This window comes from Squalius cephalus, assembly GCF_949319135.1.
Source record: "Squalius cephalus genome assembly, chromosome: 1".
NCBI lineage: Eukaryota > Metazoa > Chordata > Actinopteri > Cypriniformes > Leuciscidae > Squalius > Squalius cephalus.
Genome location: NC_137122.1, coordinates 9678769 through 9697357, shown reverse-complemented (window position 1 = coordinate 9697357; position 18589 = coordinate 9678769). Strand labels below are relative to the sequence as shown.

At 38.0% G+C, this 18589-nt stretch overlaps 2 protein-coding genes across 2 annotated transcripts in view; one reads left to right on the top strand and one right to left on the bottom strand.

Moving 5' to 3' along the window:
• Window positions 1-9818, top strand: part of LOC307171039 (uncharacterized protein) — a gene marked incomplete at its 3' end in the record, with an annotated part of 41398 nt that extends 31580 nt beyond the window's left edge. The window contains exons 4-8 of the mRNA XM_079892409.1: window positions 8888-8955; window positions 9033-9215; window positions 9455-9513; window positions 9603-9650; window positions 9723-9818. Of these exons, the coding sequence (XP_079748535.1) occupies window positions 8888-8955; window positions 9033-9215; window positions 9455-9513; window positions 9603-9650; window positions 9723-9818 (454 nt within the window). The remainder of the gene's footprint in view (window positions 1-8887; window positions 8956-9032; window positions 9216-9454; window positions 9514-9602; window positions 9651-9722) is intronic.
• A 2711-nt stretch (window positions 9819-12529) lies between these two features.
• On the bottom strand, window positions 12530-16696 carry LOC307163580 (uncharacterized protein). Its single transcript, XM_079879696.1, has 7 exons — window positions 16590-16696; window positions 16199-16427; window positions 15879-16109; window positions 15558-15699; window positions 15312-15458; window positions 14971-15197; window positions 12530-14850 (listed from the first exon to the last, which is right to left on the bottom strand). The coding sequence occupies exons 2-7, from the start codon at window positions 16360-16362 to the stop codon at window positions 14715-14717; spliced, it is 1047 nt and encodes a 348-aa protein (XP_079735822.1). The 5' UTR covers window positions 16363-16427; window positions 16590-16696; the 3' UTR covers window positions 12530-14714.
• Between the last annotated feature and the right edge of the window lie 1893 nt (window positions 16697-18589).

Here is an 18589-nt window from a genome sequence, read left to right as displayed (position 1 = left end):
AAGAGCAAAGTGTGGGAGACATTTGCCGAAATAATGAAAGATGATGACCAAAGTGCTGGCTTTGTCATGTGTAGGCTACTTCTTGCGATGCTATTTACACATTTGATAACCACAAAACTGGCACGACCAACCAGGCACGGCGCCAGGATTCCAGTTTTGGATAAGCCAGACCAATTGTGGGTGGGCCTTAAATTAAAAACGTTAAATAAAATAAAAATAAAAAAACGTTATCCAATCACTGCTTAACCTAATAAAAAAATATTGACTAATATAGCCTACTGTTATATTATCTGTGCGTATACATAATATAGATTTTAATAGCTTGATGCTCTTTAAATATTGTGTTGCATTGTAAAAGTAAATCCTCGATCGCTCTCCATGGTTCTGACCAAAGAAGAGAGCTTTGGAATCTCCATTATGCATATACCTGGGCTGCATTTTCCGATAACATTGTCTCTTAGCGCGCTGCGATAACTTAACTAAAGGTATACTACCACTAAAGGTATATCATTGCTAGGCGTCTTCAGGGCTATCATCCACTCGTGAGGCAGAGGCGCTGAGAGGCAGAGGCGCTGACGCCCTCCTAGCAACGGCGCTGTTTTTGGTAAAACATGATTTTGACAACTTCATTAAGTTTTGTTTTATAGAAAACTCTTTTTAAAAGATTTTCGTTTTGTATAAATTGTATCTTAATTTTGATCAATGTTTTATCAATCAATTACCCGTATTTATTAAATAAGAAGCAAATATATAGCAGACAAAATAAGGCGCCGGTACGCGATCACTGCATGTGAACTGGAGGGCGCCGAAACTCAGCTTGTGCCTCACAGATTTGATAAATATAGGCTATATATTACAGAAAGCTTGAAATGTCTACTTTTAAACGAAAATATTCAAACCAAAATAAATAGGCTATACTCTCTGATTATGTAGGCTAATCCATGTGAAATGTGCATTTCTCTCTGGCGTTCATGGCGAGTCCGCAATCTCCGCATTGTCAACTTCATCTTTGCAGCGACACAGAAAACACCAGTTTATTACTAAACAATTAAATGTCTCCTTGCTAATTTAGACACATTCATAATCATTACTTTAAGCGGTTCTTTGTGGCAAGCTTTATGCGTGCGGTCATTACGCTTATTCCTGTAGGCTAGCCTATTTAAGTAATTCATTTAATATAAAGGGGCGATTTGTCCACGAATGGCTTAAATGAACAACTAGTCGACTAGAAAAAAAATTAGTCGGAGGCAGCCCTTATTCCACATATTTTCGAACCAGCAGGCCATCTGGGTTGGGCGAGCGACCGTGAGCGGAGCGGAATATTCAGAAATGCGCTCTCCGCTCACGAGCTCTGATCGGAACAAACCCGAACCTCACTGTCTGCTGAACTTGCGCAGAAACATCAAAATAGACATAGCCAGCTTTTTAAAATTGTTTTTAAAACTAAACATTTAGACTATTTTAGTACAAATTATGAGCTTATATTGACGATTTTTTATAATTCTTGACAAAATTAGAATATTAAGTTATAGCTATTAAGACGCTACGATGAGCATTATAGCTACTTTTAAAAAAATGCGGGTCAGGAAGCGGGTCGGGTACAATATTTTCTTTTTCGTTTTTTGCGGTCCGAGTTGCGGGCGGGTTAGTTGAAAACGTCGGTCGGGTCCGGTTTGTTTATACATTGACCAGTCATCACTGGTCAAAATTATCGATATTTCTTTTATTCCAAAAAATAATTAGGATATTAAATAAAGATCATGTTTTATATTTTGTTAATGTCCTACCATAAATTTATAAACATTTATTTTTGTGAGTGAATATAGCAATATTGCAAACATAAATGGACAACTTTAAAGGCGATTTTCTCAATGTTTCGATTTTGTAGCACTCAGATTCCAGATTTTCAGTTGTATCGGCCAAATATTGTTCTATCTTAACAAATCATACATCAATGGAAAGCTTATTTATTCAGCTTTCATATGATGTATAAATCTCAATTTCAAAAAATGTACCCATGTGACATTGACCCATTGAGTGGTTTTGTGGTCTAGGGTTACATATTAGAATTATTTCTGAAGGATCATGTGACACTGAAAACTGGGGTAACGATGCTGTAAATTCAGCTTTGATCATAGGAATAAATTACAGTTTACTATATATTCACATAGAAAACAGATATTTTAAACTGTAATAATATTTCACTCTTCTCCTATCAAGGTACTCTGCTCTTGCTGCAGGGTTAGAATTTTTTCGCTTGGCAGTGGCATCTGGTAAAATAGATTAAAATAGTTTTAAATAAATAAATAGGCAATAATAAATACACTACTAATAAATATTACTAAACTGAAATTACATGCTCTAATTTTTTTTGTTGCATTTTTCTCATTTTGTACAAAGAGTAAACACAAACTGTCTGAAATCTATAAAAAAGATACCAAATTGCATAAAAATCTATTCCAAATGATACTAAAAGTACTTTTTTTATATAAACCGTCAATTGAATATAAAAGCATAAAACTGCCAATCTAGGACATATATCTATCATGGAAAACAGTCTGCAGTGGTCGCACCACATGATATTTGGTCGCACCACATGATATTTTCAAATTCAGTCATAATTTACAGGCACAGAATTGGCCACCTAAACAAAACAAGCTAGCTTGCCAAAAAGGTCACTATGAAATTTATAATAAAAATATATATTTGTAGAAATAACTTTAATATAAATTTTTTTTTTTTTAGGTCATACCACATGACATCCAAATGTGGCAACTACATACCAACCATTACAAAGGTTTATTTTTTTTCCAATTTGAGAGAATTACAAACCTGCTTGCTGCGTCCATGGGTCCTTGGTAAATTGGTTTATGATGTAACTTCCTGTGTTTGAATAGTTTTCAACATATAAGTCCCAAAATGGTAGTTCCTTGATGGTCGCACCACATGATATTTCATAAAATGGACATCATCGGACAAAGTTTGTTTGTATATTATGATGGAAATATAAATAGAAATGCTTTGAATTTTTTTAAAGGATTACAAAACATTTTGGAAATCATGCCAAATAGTGCAGAAAATAAATTTGAATAAATTCAGAGTAATTTCAAAGACGTTTTCAAAACAGAAGTTATGGCCGGACGGTCACACTTTGACACTTTAAATAACAAAAAAAATAACAAATAAGTAAAGGTTTTGAGTGAGTACATACATGGGAGAGGTACTATAAATATACAGTATTTGAAAAAATGCTATCGGACAGAAAATTTAGGCGTCACGTCATTGACCCATATATCGTGAGATTATGCGCATCTCGTCAGTAAAGCCGGTGCCTTGATTAGTAGTAAATCGCCATCACCTGCTTTCAGATGGAGCGGCATTTACCATTATGGTGATGGGTGTTTGCTTTAGTTGGACTCTTGACCCTTATACATTCACTTTAAGTTTTGTTTGTCTGCTGTTATTGATTTATAACAGTCAAATGAACAAAGAAAAGTGTGATCTGATATTGTTGGTTATGTTTTGACATAATCATGCTGTGATCTGAAAAATGAAACTTATTGAGATAGTTTGGTTTAACTTGATAGCAGCAGCTTTGTGATTGTACAGCATATGATTATCAGTATTTTTCTTATAATCCAAAATATTTAATAAACGTTGTTCTGATCAAAACACTTTCAAATGTATTTATTTAGAAACACAGATATCAATAATCAGCCTGTGAATTATCTCATCAATGGTGACAATAATAAAGCATGTTGCAGTGGCTGCCACCAATCACAACTCATTAATGGCTCCCATCATGCATTGCGGTATGAATAAATTATGATCTGAATTGTCTATGTAATTTACTTTTCGTAATTGAATATTCTGCTCGTCACCATTGTTGAGATGCATAGACTGAATCTTGACGTCTGTGTGTGCCTAAAAGAAAGATATATATTTTTTAAAACAACTTTTAAGAAATCTTTTATATTATATCTAAAATTCTGGATATTTATGCAGAATCACAGTTATGCTGTAAACAACAATATAAATCAAAAACATAAAGTTCAAATGATGATTGTCATAATATAACCAACACCATCAAATCACTTTTTTTCTTTGTTCATCTGGCAGTTATAACTCAGATACAGCACCCAAACAAAATCTAAAGTTAATAATATAAGGGTCAAGAGCCCAACTAAAGCAAACACCGATCACCATAACGGTGGCTTACAATTTGAGATTTTCTCCTTCAGTGATTCTGCTTGTTAACATCAGGTGTTTTCAATAATGATCAATCATCACTAAATTAATCACTTAATTAGCTCATTAACTTCAACACTCTTGAGTGTGGACTCATATACACTCCCAGGAGTGTTAATTTAACACTGGAGTTTTTGCTGTGTACAAAGTGCCGTAGTTAACTGACAAGCTGAGCCACATCGCATTAATTATCGCTGGCGATATGTCCCCGATATCAATGCGATATGGCTCAGCCTAACTATGGCTCTTTGAAGTAAATGCCGCTCCGTCTGAAAGCAGGTGATGGCGTTTTACTACTAATCAAGGAACCGGCTTTACTGACGAGATGCGCATAACAATCTCACGATATATATCGCCCAGCCCTATCTCGACTACAGTCGACGTCCCCTATCTCTAACTTGTTCCCCTAACTAACTTTCGCAGCAATAATAACCGACACACTTCAGACCATGTCTTTTAAATGCTTTAATCACGGCCGGGAGAGTACTCGACCAGTTCTCAGAGAATCTCCCCCAAGAAGAAGCTTTAATCACAGCCGGAGGATCTCAGACAAATTTCAGAGAGAATCCCACCAGTAAACTTTAGAAAATTTGAAAATGAGAGTTTTTCTTTCATTTCAGACCTGACTGAAGTGAAGGAGGAGAGAGAAGAACTGACTGAAGTGAAGGAGGAGAGTGAAGAACTGAGTGAAGTGAAGGAGAAGAGTGAAGAACTGAGTGAAGTGGAGGAGGAGAGTGAAGAACTGAGTGAAGTGAAGGAGAAGAGAGAAGAACTGAGTGAAGTGAAGGAGGAACATCATGTCAAACCTGGAGAAAAACCTTTGAGTTGCTCAAAGACTAAACAGACATTTTTAAAGAAAAGAGCTAAGAAATCTTTCACCTGCACTCAGTGTGGAAAGAGTTTATCAGGCAAAGAAAGTTTTGAGCGTCACATGAGAATTCATACAGGAGAGAAGCCGTTCTCCTGCACTCAGTGTGGATGGAGTTTCACATGCAAACAATCTCTTAAGAATCACATGAGAGTTCATACAGGAGAGAAGCCACATGTATGCCATCAATGTGGGAAGAGTTTCAGTAATTCATCACACCTTAATGGTCACATGAGGATCCACACCGGAGTGAAGCCGTACACATGTGATCAATGCGGCAAAACATTTCCTAAGGCATCAGACCTGAAGAGACACCTGACAGTTCATACGAAGGAGAAGCCACATTCATGTTCTGTGTGTGGAAAGAGTTTTTCACAGCTGCTATATTTACATAGACATGAGAAAATTCATACTGGTGTGAGAGAGTACATGTGCTTTGAGTGTGAGAAGACTTTTACTACAGCGGACAAGTTAAAACGGCACCAGAGAATTCACACTGGAGAAAAACCTTACAAGTGTTCACACTGTGACAAGAGATTCAGTCAGCCAGGACATCTGAAAAAACATGAGAGGATCCACACTGGAGAGAAGCCGCACATGTGTGATCAGTGTGGAAAGAGTTTCACTATTAATAGTCACCTGAAGCAACACTTGAAGATCCATGCAGTGGAGAAACCAAATCACCGCAGTCTGAGATCACGGTAAGTAGTTCATCTTTATGTGCTGAGAAACAAAAGCAGATTTTCCACCTTCAGAAAAGGTTCCAGTTGTGTTTCCACTTGAGTAAATTACAAACCGTTCTCGGCCCTGAACTCTCAGCACAGTTGGCTGACCGTGCCGAACTGTGATGGTAGTGTGTGTGTAGTAGTGACATCGTCACTCAGATTTTGGTCACTTGTCTGTTGCCTGGTTACCAGTGTTTCTGTAGCTGGCTAAGTAGCGTAAAAGCAATTTGAGCGACGTAAACACAAACTTACAATAAAATTAATAGAAATAACATGGTTTCAGCGCTCACCAACCATGTTATTTTTCAGATGCGTTTTGTCCAAAGAAATGTTTTTCACTGCTGTAAATTGACATGATTGAGCATTCACAATTAATCTATAATTAGCTTGTTTGTCGATTATTTTCATGATAGATTTCATCAATAAGGGGTCCGTTCTTCGTACATTGCTTAAAACATCCGAGATCAAACGAGACATTGAAGATGATATCATCGTGCCAATCATGATCTGGCTAATTAGGTTCTTCGAACACACCTGTTGTTTATGATTAGTATCGCTGGATTGAGTAAGTGAGATAATTGCGCGTTCATGCGCTGGTTTAAAAGGGGACATGTATCGATAGTAGAAACTAGGGATGGCGAAAACGAAAAATTTTCTTGACCGACCACCGAGCCTCATTAGCCGGTTGAAACCGGTTAACCGATTAGTTTAAAATATAGGGCTGTTCGCATGAGCAATAGTCATATCGCCGGAACATGCGATGTGAAGGGTAGTAGCAGCACCCATGGTGTATTAAGAGAATAATATTTCGTACTAAAAAGAAAGTCAAAATCAGCTATTTGGGACTATTTCGTCTACAAAAAGGAGGATGTTGACTGGAGTGTTATAAAGTTGTGAATGGTTGTCTTTTTTAAAAAGTCTTTTGTCTTTTATTTTTCGTGTTCGCATTTATGAGGAAAAAACAATTTTACGTGACAGTTCTCCATTACGGACGCGACCGCTCAAAGCGGCACTAAAAGACTGCTTTAAAACTTTCACAGAGACCTCAAACAGAAAGCACAAAGCCTTTCTTTAAAACGAATTTCGTTTTGTATTAATTGTATCTTAATTTTAATCAGCGTTTCATTATCCAATTTTCTCGATTTAATAAAAAAAAGTAAATATAGCAGATAGATATCACGACACGGAGGCGCCAGCGCCTGAACTGGAGCTAACATTAAGCTATCATCCATAAACCGAAACTCAACGTATAAGGTAGCTTACTCGTCTCACACACCTAAAAAAAATAGAAATATATCTATTATCTACAGAAATCTCTACTTTTAAACAGAACCATTCAAAACAAAATAAAACGATTTAATCCGTGAAATGTGTATTTCTCTCCGGCGCGTTCACTACTGCGAAGATCGCGAGTCAGATTTCATCTTTGCAGCCGACACAGAAAACACTTGTTTATTAATAGATAATTAAAATGTCTCATCGCAATATTTTACATATTCATAATCATTACTTTTGCTGGTTCTTTGTGACAGCTTTTAGGTGTCGTTTACATGAACGCGTCACTGCACCAGCACCGAAAACAGAGAGAGAGAGAGAGAGAGAGAGAGAGAGAATAAGATTTTTTTGTACTTATTTTGAGGAATGAACAAACAAACATCTGTTAAGAGCGCCGCCACGTTGGACTGCGTAGAACGTTCACCGAATTCTGACAGAAATATGTTCTAATTTTGGAATAAAATATTAAGTGACCTTTTTGTCACTTGTAATGAAGCTTGCTTATTAGTGAAATTATTAATATCATGGAATGGTAATTATTGACTTTAGCCTGGATTGATCATGACTCGCAATATATATCGTTGGGAAAAAACTATCGAAATGTAGGCTAATTTTTTCCCAATATCTAATATTTTCCCAATATTGTACAATATCGTGCCTGCAATTTCGCAACTCTGTCGCATCTCTCTGCCGCTCTGCCTCCCGCTTTGGCTACCTTTCTCACCCGAAGAGGCTTGCGGGTGTCGCGTTTTAAGGTGATCATAGTTGATGTGTTACTACTGTATTTAAGCACTGTATCACACAAGTTGCAACTTACATCTGTGTCATTCTTTTTGGTGAAATGGTCCCACACACTTCTTTACATGCTTCATCCTGTCGTCTGCCCTGGCTCTAACCTCGAGTGTTTTAGCCTGTAGCCTTTACTTTTCGCAAACACTGTGAGCGCGCGAACCCAAACGCTATGACCTCGCGCCAAATGTTTTTATTGGTTTATTAAATACAAACAGGTGAGTTATGAAAAATTGAGTGTGAGGGATTTGTTCACTTCACACAAAAACATCTTGGAATGAGATGGCTAACTGTAGTAGAGTAAAGTCCACTGTCTATAATAGCCTAATTTAGAGATCTTTTTTTTTTTTTTTTTTAACCGACTACCGACAACTTTGACCGGTCAACGTTGATACGGTCAACCATCGGTCAAACGGTCATCGGTTAACATCCCTAGTAGAAACATTGATCAGCAATGCTGCTTTTGGCTGCTCACCATGGCCAAAGAGCGCGGTCAGTTTTTCTCCGCAGCAGAGCAAGAATTATTACTGGAAGGGTATGCTGAGTTTGAAAAAATAATTAAAACGCCAGGGAACACCTCAAAGTGTGCAAAAGCCAGGAGAGAGGGCTGGCAAAAGGTAGCAGACAAATTAAATGCGTAAGTGTTCCATGTTATGGTTATATCACTTCCCATACAGAAAAAAAATATATTGAAATATATTTTAAAGTGTCAAAAAAATATGTGGCATATATTCCAAATACATTGAAATATATTTGCATTGTTGTTCACTTATATTTATCATTTTGAAATATATTCTGAAATATAACAAAAATATATGATTTTAAGTGTGAAATATATTTACATATATTTAACTAAAATATATTTATTGGGCCAATTTCGAATATTTGCATATATTCCAAAAATATATTTCAAATATATTTCTTTTATGGGTTATTACAGTATATATTCTTGTATTTTAATAATTTTATAATTGCTTGTCAGAGCCAGCTCAGGACCCACTAGAACATGGGAACAAGTAAAAGTGAAGTACAAGAATATTCTTCAAACTGGTAATCTTTTCTACTTCTACTGTTTAGTCTCTTTTACCAAAAACATTTTAAATGATGTATTTGTCTGTTTATAACAGCAACCAAGAAAAAGGCGGAGCAGAAAAAAACAGGTGGTGGTCCTGCTCCCCCACATTATACCCCAGCAGAAGAGCTGGCCCTGGGGTTAAATATGAACCGACCCATTGTGGAGGGCATCCCTGGGGGCAGCTCTTCCTTAGACCTAAAGCCAGGGACCAGTAACAGCAACACCTTAATTACAGGTAAATGAGTTTTAAATCATCTTGCTACACTGTAAATAATTTGTTGCTGCATTAAATATGTCTATAATCCAAATGGCTGGTACAGTCACATTTCAACAGCTAAATATTGAGTTAATTGCTTTGACTTGTGAAGGTGAAAACTGCATAACAATGTAAAAATATTTTGCAATATGTTATTGATCATATTTTTTCCTAGTGTAGTTCATTGTAATGCCATTGAGTTCTCCTCTTTTGTGTAGTTTTACATAATACACCAACACTTTTACCTGTTCCCAAGAAAGTGGCTGAAATATGTGCAGTAAGTGGACTTTTTCTAACTTTACATCAAAAGGAAAAGTGAAAAAAGAAAGTGCAACACTTTGTAATACCCATTTTTCTTTTGCACAGGACAGTGAAGAAACCCTCTCAGATGACTGTCCTTTGGAGGAAGTACTTGTAAGTGCATAAATAACTTTATTTAATTTATAGGTGTGTACATATTATTTCTGACTGCAATATGAGTTGCAGGAGGAAAGGCCTACGGAAAGGCCTACAGAAAGGCCTACTGCACAAAGTGATACAGAGGTGGGCAGTCTACTTTTCATTTTTATTTCTGTTGCATGAGGCTTGTCTTGATTTTATTTTATTTTTTTAAATGGCACAGGGTGATATCCGTACCCTATATAAACGGAATCTTCAACAGAAAATGGAGTATTTTGATCTTAAAATACAAAAATTAAGGGGTGAAATAGAACTTGACACCTTAAAGAAGAAAAAACTGGCACTAGAGATTGAGTTGCTTCAAAAGGAACTTCAGAGTAAGTGCTAAAACACTATTTTTCACAAAGAGTACTATTGCTGACCTTGGATAACAATATATCTTATTGCAGGCAAAAGATGACCATCACTGGCTTTTCTTGAGAAACTATAATTGAAATAAAACTCAATGAACTAAGCATGTTGTCTTGTCTTCTATTATTAATTTAATGAAGGTTTATGTGTGTGTGTAAAAAAAAAAGAGAAAAAAAAAAAAAAGAAAAGGTGTTCCACAATTCTGTCTCGTGCAGCTCTGCCACTAGGTTGGTCCAAGTGCACTGGCTGGAGGTCATCATCAGGCTGCACCTCCACCAAAGGGGTCCTCTCCTTTCTGATGGTGGCAATGTTGTGGAGGATGGCACATGCAACAATAATGTCACAGGCCCTGTCAGGTGCAACCCTCAGACCCTTCAGACACTGAAATCTTCCCTTTAGTTGCCCAAAGGTCATTTCAATGCGTGCCCTTGTCCTGGCTAGAGCTGCATTGTAACGGGTTTGTGGTCCGGGGTTTGGGTCGGGGAATGGCGTTATGAAGTACTGCCTGCAGGCATGGGTACATGGTGGTCATAAAGGGATGGACATGGTCAGAAACAATGCTCAGGTAGGCCGTGGCATTTAAATGATGCCCAATTGGCACTAAGGGGCCTAAAGTGTGCCAAGAAAACATCCCCCACACCATTACACCAACACCACCAGCCTGCACAGTGGTAACAAGGCATGATGGATCCATGTTCTCATTCTGTTTACGCCAAATTCTGACTCTACCATCTGAATGTCTCAACAGAAATCGAGACTCAACAGACCAGGCAACATTTTTCCAGTCTTCAACTGTCCAATTTTGGTGAGCTTGTGCAAATTGTAGCCTCTTTTTCCTATTTGTAGTGGAGATGAGTGGTTACCCGGTGGGGTCTTCTGCTGTTGTAGCCCATCCGCCTCAAAGTTGTGCGTGTTGTGGCTTCCCAAATGCTTTGCTGCATACCTCGGTTGCAACGAGTGGTTATTTCAGTCAAAGTTGCTCTTCTATCAGCTTGAATCAGTCGGCCCATTCTCCTATGACCTCTAGCATCAACAAGGCATTTTCGCCCACAGGACTGCCACATACTGGATGTTTTTCCCTTTTCACACCATTCTTTGTAAGCCCTAGAAATGGTTGTGCGTGAAAATCCCAGTAACTGAGCAGATTGTGAAATACTCAGACCAGCCCGTCTGGCACCAACAACCATGCCACGCTCAAAATTGCTTAAATCACCTTTCTTTCCCATTCTGACATTCAGTTTGGAGTTCAGGAGATTGTCTTGACCAGGACCACACCCCTAAATGCATTGAAGCAACTGCCATGTGATTAGTTGATTAGATAATTGCATTAATGAGAAATTGAACAGGTGTTCCTAATTATCCTTTAGGTGAGTGTATATTACTTGCTGTAAATTTACTGCAATTAGTTGCCAGGAATTTCCTGTAAAATTACAATACATTTTTAACAGTGTACACACTCTGGGGACATCAGAGACTTATTTTACATCTTGTGAAAAGGGGCAGGTCCCCTTTAAAAGTTGAAAGATGGTCATATGATTTGGGGTTTAAGATGTCAGTCGCAAAGTCATGTTATATGTTCTTTACCAGAAAGAGAAGGATTAATAATATACAGTTTAAATTGTATGGACAAAATATGGAAAGAGTGAAAGAGTTCAAGTATTTAGGATTGTGGTTTGATGATAAATGTATATGGAGGAATCATATTAAACAGGTTGAAACAAAATGTAAAAAGGTACTAAATCTCATGAGGTCAGTTTCTGGTTACCAATGGGGAGCAGATAAACAATCACTACTAGATATGTATAGGGCCTTAATACGCTCGTGTATTGATTATGGGTGTATGGTATATGGAGCAGCAGCCAAGAGTATTTTAAGAAAATTAGACAGAATACAGTTCAGAGCTATAAGACTAAGTACAGGTGCAGTGAAAACAACCCCTACTAATGCACTGCTGGTAGAAGCTGATGAATTGCCATTATATTTAAGACGTTCCAAACTGTCTTTAGCATATTGGATCAAGTTACAACATATACCTGTCAAGTTTTGGATTTGAAAATAAGGGAAATTTTCCGGCGCCCACCGCAAGCAGTCCCACCACCCCAACCAAGCTCCAGTATCCCTTACATTTTAAGACAGGTGTACAAGAAAGCTAAAATCACCACTTGTCAACCACTTATAAACTACAATTGGCTTTATGCACAGCTGCACTACTTCCTGAACTTTAGCCAGCTCCTTTGTTTCCTGTCTGCCATTATTGGACAAACTGATTAATCCAGGTGTGTCTGATTATTGTTGTTGTGACTACTGAGGTCAGGCACACCTGGATTAATCAGTTTGTCCAATAATGGCAGACAGGAAATAAAGGAGCTAGCTGAAGTTTAGGAAGTAGTGCAGCTGTGCATAAAGCCTATGATAGGCCTACCTTTGTTGACATTGACATGCTGTGAACATTCATTATATCCTAAATGAAAACACAAACGAGTATATATGAAGAGCATTTATTGAAGGCTCAGTTACATATTTTCTGTTCATTTAAAATTGCTTGTCTTTACATTTACGTTTTATTTTCATTCCACACATTCTTTTCATTTCATTTTGCTTTTCTTTTACAGTTTTTCCTTTTCATTTCACATAACTTTTCTTTACTCTTTTAGTGAGTACAAAGTTGTTGTTGTACAAATTTGTTGCAGACTTTGCATTCTTTAAGACTGTTTTGGAAAGAGTATATTTGTGGGCTTGGCCAGAGTGGTTAATCTTACATGAGAGTAGAGCGCAAACAGTTCTGTTGTCTAACATCATCCTATTCTCTGTAACAATCTTTCGTACCATGCTAAACACTCTTTCTGAACTTGCATTGCTATGGGGAATGCATAGTAAAGCCTTCATAAGTTTTGGCAGCTCACTGAACCTCATGTCCTTTCCTACCAGGCCCCAGAATCTGTCGATTCTGTCTTCTTGGGGTAGTTGCTTACTATCTGTCACCTGATAGTCTGTGAATTCCTCTCTCATCTTATCCTCGTTCAGCCTCAACTGAGGGAACAGGGCCCCTAGCCTTTCCACTGTAAAGTAAAACAAGTGTTTGACTGAACATTGCAGATCTAAACAAGTATCAAGTATACTGTGCCAATTAATTGTTTGGTTATCAATGGGGAACTGTCCCCAGAAGATGTTGTTATGATGCGATGTAAAGCCTTTTGAGACAAATTGTTTGAAAAAAATGGGCTTTACAGATAAAATTGCCTTGCCTTGCCTAATATCAATAGGCTTTATGCACAGCTGCATTACTTCCTGAACTTAAGCCAGCTCCTTTATTTCCTGTCTTACATTATTGGACAAACTGATTAATCCAGGTGTGTCTGACCATTGCTAGGGTGGTTGGTTGCTAGGGTAAGTATTGGAGCTGTAGGGCCCTATAATTTCCGCAATCGCGGAATTGGCAAATTAACGCAGAATCTAGTGTCAACGCAGAATTTTGCGGAATTTTACATATTTGGAATAAAATTCTGTTTTTGTGTGGGAGAAAAACGTATGTCTGAGGAAAAGCGCATATTACTGAAAGAACGAGCAGAGAGAGAGGCCCGGTCGCGCGCGCGTCTTCAAACTGTCTTGCTCTCACTCACTCCCTCGCACTTATTAATCTAAATCAAGAATTGACACAATGGTAAAAGATCGGAAGAACGAAGTTTCACGTGGAGCATTTGGATATTTTTTTCCTGAATTAGGCTACCGCTGGGTGTGAATTGTGCAAAAAAAAACTTTTTTACCTTGCCTTCTCTGAAAAGCGTTCCGCCTATTCAGCTGACATAAAAAACACTTTCAATAAACTAAACAAAACCTATCCAATGATGAAATGTTTTCTGTGTTGACAAATCTTGTGCGATGTCCTAACTGCCGGGATAATCACACAACGCCTACTACAAGTCTGCTAATGATACATCCGATTCGCGAACTAATGACTCATTTGAACCGATTCACTTTAATGAATGGTTAAAACAACTGATCTGTCCAACACTGAATCGGTTCGGTGTATAACAAAATCGGTAACACTTTACAATAAGGTTCCATTTATTAAACTCTAGTTAACTAGATCAGTTAACATTAACTATTAATAAACTGCACTTCTACAGCATTTATTAATCTTTATTAATGTTAATTTCACCATTTAGTAGCCTACATTATTTAAATGAAAAGTTGTATTTGTTAACATTAGTTAGCTTAATGCACTGTGTGAAGTAACATAATAAAAATGCAGGGTTAGGGTTAACTAAGATTAACAAAGATTAATAAATACAGTAACAAATGTATAGCTCGTGGTTCATGTTAGTTAGCCTAATACATTCACTAATGTAAACAAACCAAACCACATTTAACACCTCTTAAAATGAGAATTTTGTTTGTTACCTCAATAAATTTAGGGTCATTCCTATTTTATTTGTGTACATTTTAATCATTAACTTTAAAAACACTCTTTTTACGACTAAAATAACAGTAAAGGGTAAAAAAAAAAACCTGAATTCCCAAAAATTAAAACGGAAAAAACGGAATTTGCAAAAATTAAAACGGAAAAAACGGAATTTGGGAAAAAAATAAAACGGAATTTGGGAAAAAATAAAACGGATTTTATAGGGCCCTAGAGCTGGGCATAAAGCCTATTGGAAACTGTTTCTATTATCTACCTGTCCCAGGAGTTATGTTAAGACGAGCTGCAGGGTCCAGCACTTTCAGGTCCCTCAAGAGTGGATGGTCGAGGGGAAAGGAGGAGAACATCTTCTTAAGCACTGCCTCATAGAAGCTTCTCACAGTTCTACAACAGCATAAGAGTGAAAAAAATGCATTAGTGGTAATATTTTAGGCACACTACAGCCTATACTCTCATACTGTCAAAAGATGATATCATAATATAACTACTGGGTAATATACTCACTGAAAGATTTTCTTCTCGGCTGACACAGGGAGCTCAGCGCTTCTCATGAATGCCTTTGTGTCTGCTCCGATAAAAAGATCTTCATCAGCCAGCTGATGTCCATCTCCATACTCCACCTCCCTGAGAGGTACACCCACGATTGCCCTGGCTGGTATGAGGTAGCCCAGGATCCTCTTCATCAGCCTGCACATCTCCTCTTCAAGTCTGTGAATTTGTATTCCCTCTGACTGCAGATAATATCAATGGTCACAACAAAATAACAGTGAAATAAGAATGCTACAATAACCACAAACATTTAATTATATCCTATTATTCACTCATTCAATATCATTGACACCCACCTGGAAGGCAATGTTAAATTCAGATAAAGGCTTAAGGGCAGCACTTAGGAACAGGAAGTAGGTCTTCACGATTGGATCATGCAGATGGCTTGCCAGATCACGCACTTTAACACTCCTCTCCACCTCTTCATGACTGTTAAAGTAGGCCTACAGTATATAGAGATACAGGGTGGCAATACATGGTTAAAATTGAAATATAGCATAGTAAACTGTGTAGATATCTGCTGAGTGGAGTTACCATCCTACCTGTAGTGCATCCCACTGGTTCAGCACCCTCTGGATGCAGGTTAACAGACTCAGCCATCTGGTGCTGCAGTACCTGAGGAGCTTCAGGTGGTCTGAATCAGTGAAGTCTACAAACTCTTTGTAGACTTCACATCTTTTTGCACTGAGAGATAGAAAATTACTCTGTTAGTGGTTGGAATTGTGAGTGAGTGTGTGTGTAAAGAATATGAACTGCAGGCCTACAAGGCTACCTTGTTCATGAGTTAGCCACATGCAATGTTGTTACATTGTAACACACAACATTAGGCAAGAGAAATAACAGGCCTATATGTATGCATTTACCTTCTATCAAAGTGGGTGTATATCCCCACCAGGATGTCTTCCACTGGTACCTGGGCTGCTCTGATGCCACAGCCAGTGGCCAGCTGTACCAGGTGGCAGATGCAGCCAAGGTCCTGGACGTGGGGCTGGCTGGTCTTCAGTCTGCTGATGACCGAGTTATGGCGGCCTTTCATAACACTCGCATTATCAGAGTTCAAGGCAATCAGGTTATCCCATGGGATGCCTCTTTTTCTATTGGAAGCAGGAAAAAATGCCACAAAACGTCTCAGACAACATGCAATCTACTAAACATGTCAACAACACAGTGCAGTTCCCCTTACCTTAATGCTTCACTAAGCTTTTCATACAGATTTTCTGCATTTCCTACATTGCATGTAGGCATCTCCAGAAATCTTGTAGCGACCTGCAGAGTGGCCTCATTGTAGAGTCTAGTCAGGATGACGAATTCTTTGTCTGTTTTTCTATTGTTCGATTCGTCGCACATCAGTGAAAAGGGATGAGATCGGCATATTTTGGCCAACTCGTCCTCTAGTTCTGCTGCTATGGCACCTGTTGAGTGTCCAGTAATTAGCTAGTAAGTTAGCCTACAACATGCATGCCATGGGTTAATGCTCAAATGTTAGAATATTCAAACACATTTCAAACCCATTTTATACCGTTTTAGCAAACATACAGTAGCCCAGCAGTAAGAAAGATAGGTAGCTAACTTACCTTTGATGATTTGAGTAGCCTTAGTTTTTCCCGTTGAGTATTTTCAACGTGCAATAGCAGAGTCCGGGAACATGTCAGCTACACACTTGTTGAAGTCGTCGTGGAAGGAGAAAGGAATGTTGTTTTTGGCACACAGCATTGCCATTTTTACCTCTGCACATGTGACCTGGTCTGCCTCGGTGGCATTTCTCGTCACGAATGCTGACATCGCCTGGGCATGTTTTTGTCCCTCTAGCTTGTGCTTGGCGGATTTCTCGTGCTGAGAAACATCATTCCTTCCCCCGTGTGAGATGCTAAAATCACAGTTACAAAACTTGCAAGACGCGTGACTGTCCCCCACCCTGCTCCTCTTCAGAAAATTAAATTCTATGTCCCATTGATCGCGGTATTTACATGCGGTTTTTGTTTTTTTGGCAGGAGTGCCTTCCGAGAAGGTCGTAGCGTCCATCATTTATCTCAGGTTTTTTTTTCTGTTTTTTTCCCGCGTTGTCACTCATCATCTGACCTCACACACTAACCTCGCGTCAACTGCCACCTACAGTACCTGTTATCGCGAGACTAGTGACAGAGCTCAGATTGGTAATGTTTTTATTTTATTTTTACCTCCGCCCGGTCCTGGGGTATTATTATTTCTTTAATAAAGCAGGTTAAAATACGGGAGATTTACGGGTAAATACTAATATGGGAGGACGGCGGGAAAGAAGGGTAAAATACGGGACTTTCCCGGCCAAAACGGGATACTTGACAGGTATGAGTTACAAGGATCTGGAAAGGAACAACCTGCAACAAATGTTCTGTGTGATTGTTGGGAATATACACAACAACTGAAAGGTAAAGGATTTGTTTGGAATATTAATGCAGTAGCAGAAAAATATGGATTAAATAGCATAGAATATGGACCAACTACTGTATGGGGTAATGTTCCTCCGTGGATATTTCCTGTGCCCAATGTGGACTTGAAACTTCTAGAGAAGAAGAAAGAATGTAATGAAAGTAATGTGAATAATATAGGATATTTGGTTTGAGATTATGTGAAGAGGAATTATTTTAATTATATGCTAATATTTACTGACGGATCAAAAGATCCAGGGACTGAACATGTAGGATCAGTAGTATACATACCTGAGTTTGATGTAGGTATTTGTAAAAGAATCAATGATAAATTATCTGTATATACAGCAGAAATGGTTGCTATTATTTTAGGTTTACAGTGGATAGAAGAGGTGAGGCCTGAGAGAGTTGTCATTTGTTCAGACTCCACTGCCGTCCTGTATAGTTTGAATTCCAAAAAGACAGTAAGAGATGATTTATTGATTGAAATATATACAATAATGCTGAGAATACAAAGAACTGGAGGTGATGTACAATTTGTTTGGGGGAAATGAAAAAGCAGATGAGATTGCAAAGACAGCGTTAAAATTAAAAGATGATTAAATAATGATTATTCCCTTTGGAAAATGAGAGGCCAAATCATTAATTAGGAAAGCAGTGAGTGACGTATGGCAGAAGAATGGGACACAGACACTAAAGGGAGACACTATTACAGCATTCAGAAATCAATTAAGGTGAAGGGTTTCAAAGGGAAATATAGAAGAGATGAAGTGATTTTTTCAAGATTAAGGTTTGGACATACTGGGTTAAAATCAACGCTGTATCTAATGGCAAAATGTGTGTCTGATAAATGTGAGGTTTGTAATGTTCCTGAAAATGTCATCATGAAGTGTAGTAAATATGATGAATCTGAATCTGAATCTGAATAAGATATGGGAATTAGGACGGGGATGGAATTTAGAAGGGATTAGGGATGAGTGAGGTAACAAGGGAGTGTTGTAAAGCTCTCTTTAACTTTATCAAATCTACAGGATTAGATTATAACATATAGGTAATTTCAATTTGTATTATTTTTTTTTTTTTCTGAATCTGTAACCTGAAGTACTAAAACCTTGATTTACACACTCCGGTGCAGTAGGTGGCGGTATGCACCTGAACAAGTTGGGTGC

Excerpts from the sequence above, each read along its gene's own strand:
- LOC307163580 (XM_079879696.1), bottom strand. The coding sequence starts at position 16,362 with ATGTGCGACGAATCGAACAATAGAAAAACAGACAAAGAATTCGTCATC. Across the intron at positions 15,198-15,311 it reads AATTTAACATTGCCTTCCAG|TCAGAGGGAATACAAATTCA; the intron begins GTGGGTGTCAAT and ends TATTATCTGCAG. Across the intron at positions 14,851-14,970 it reads GCCGAGAAGAAAATCTTTCA|AACTGTGAGAAGCTTCTATG; the intron begins GTGAGTATATTA and ends ATGCTGTTGTAG.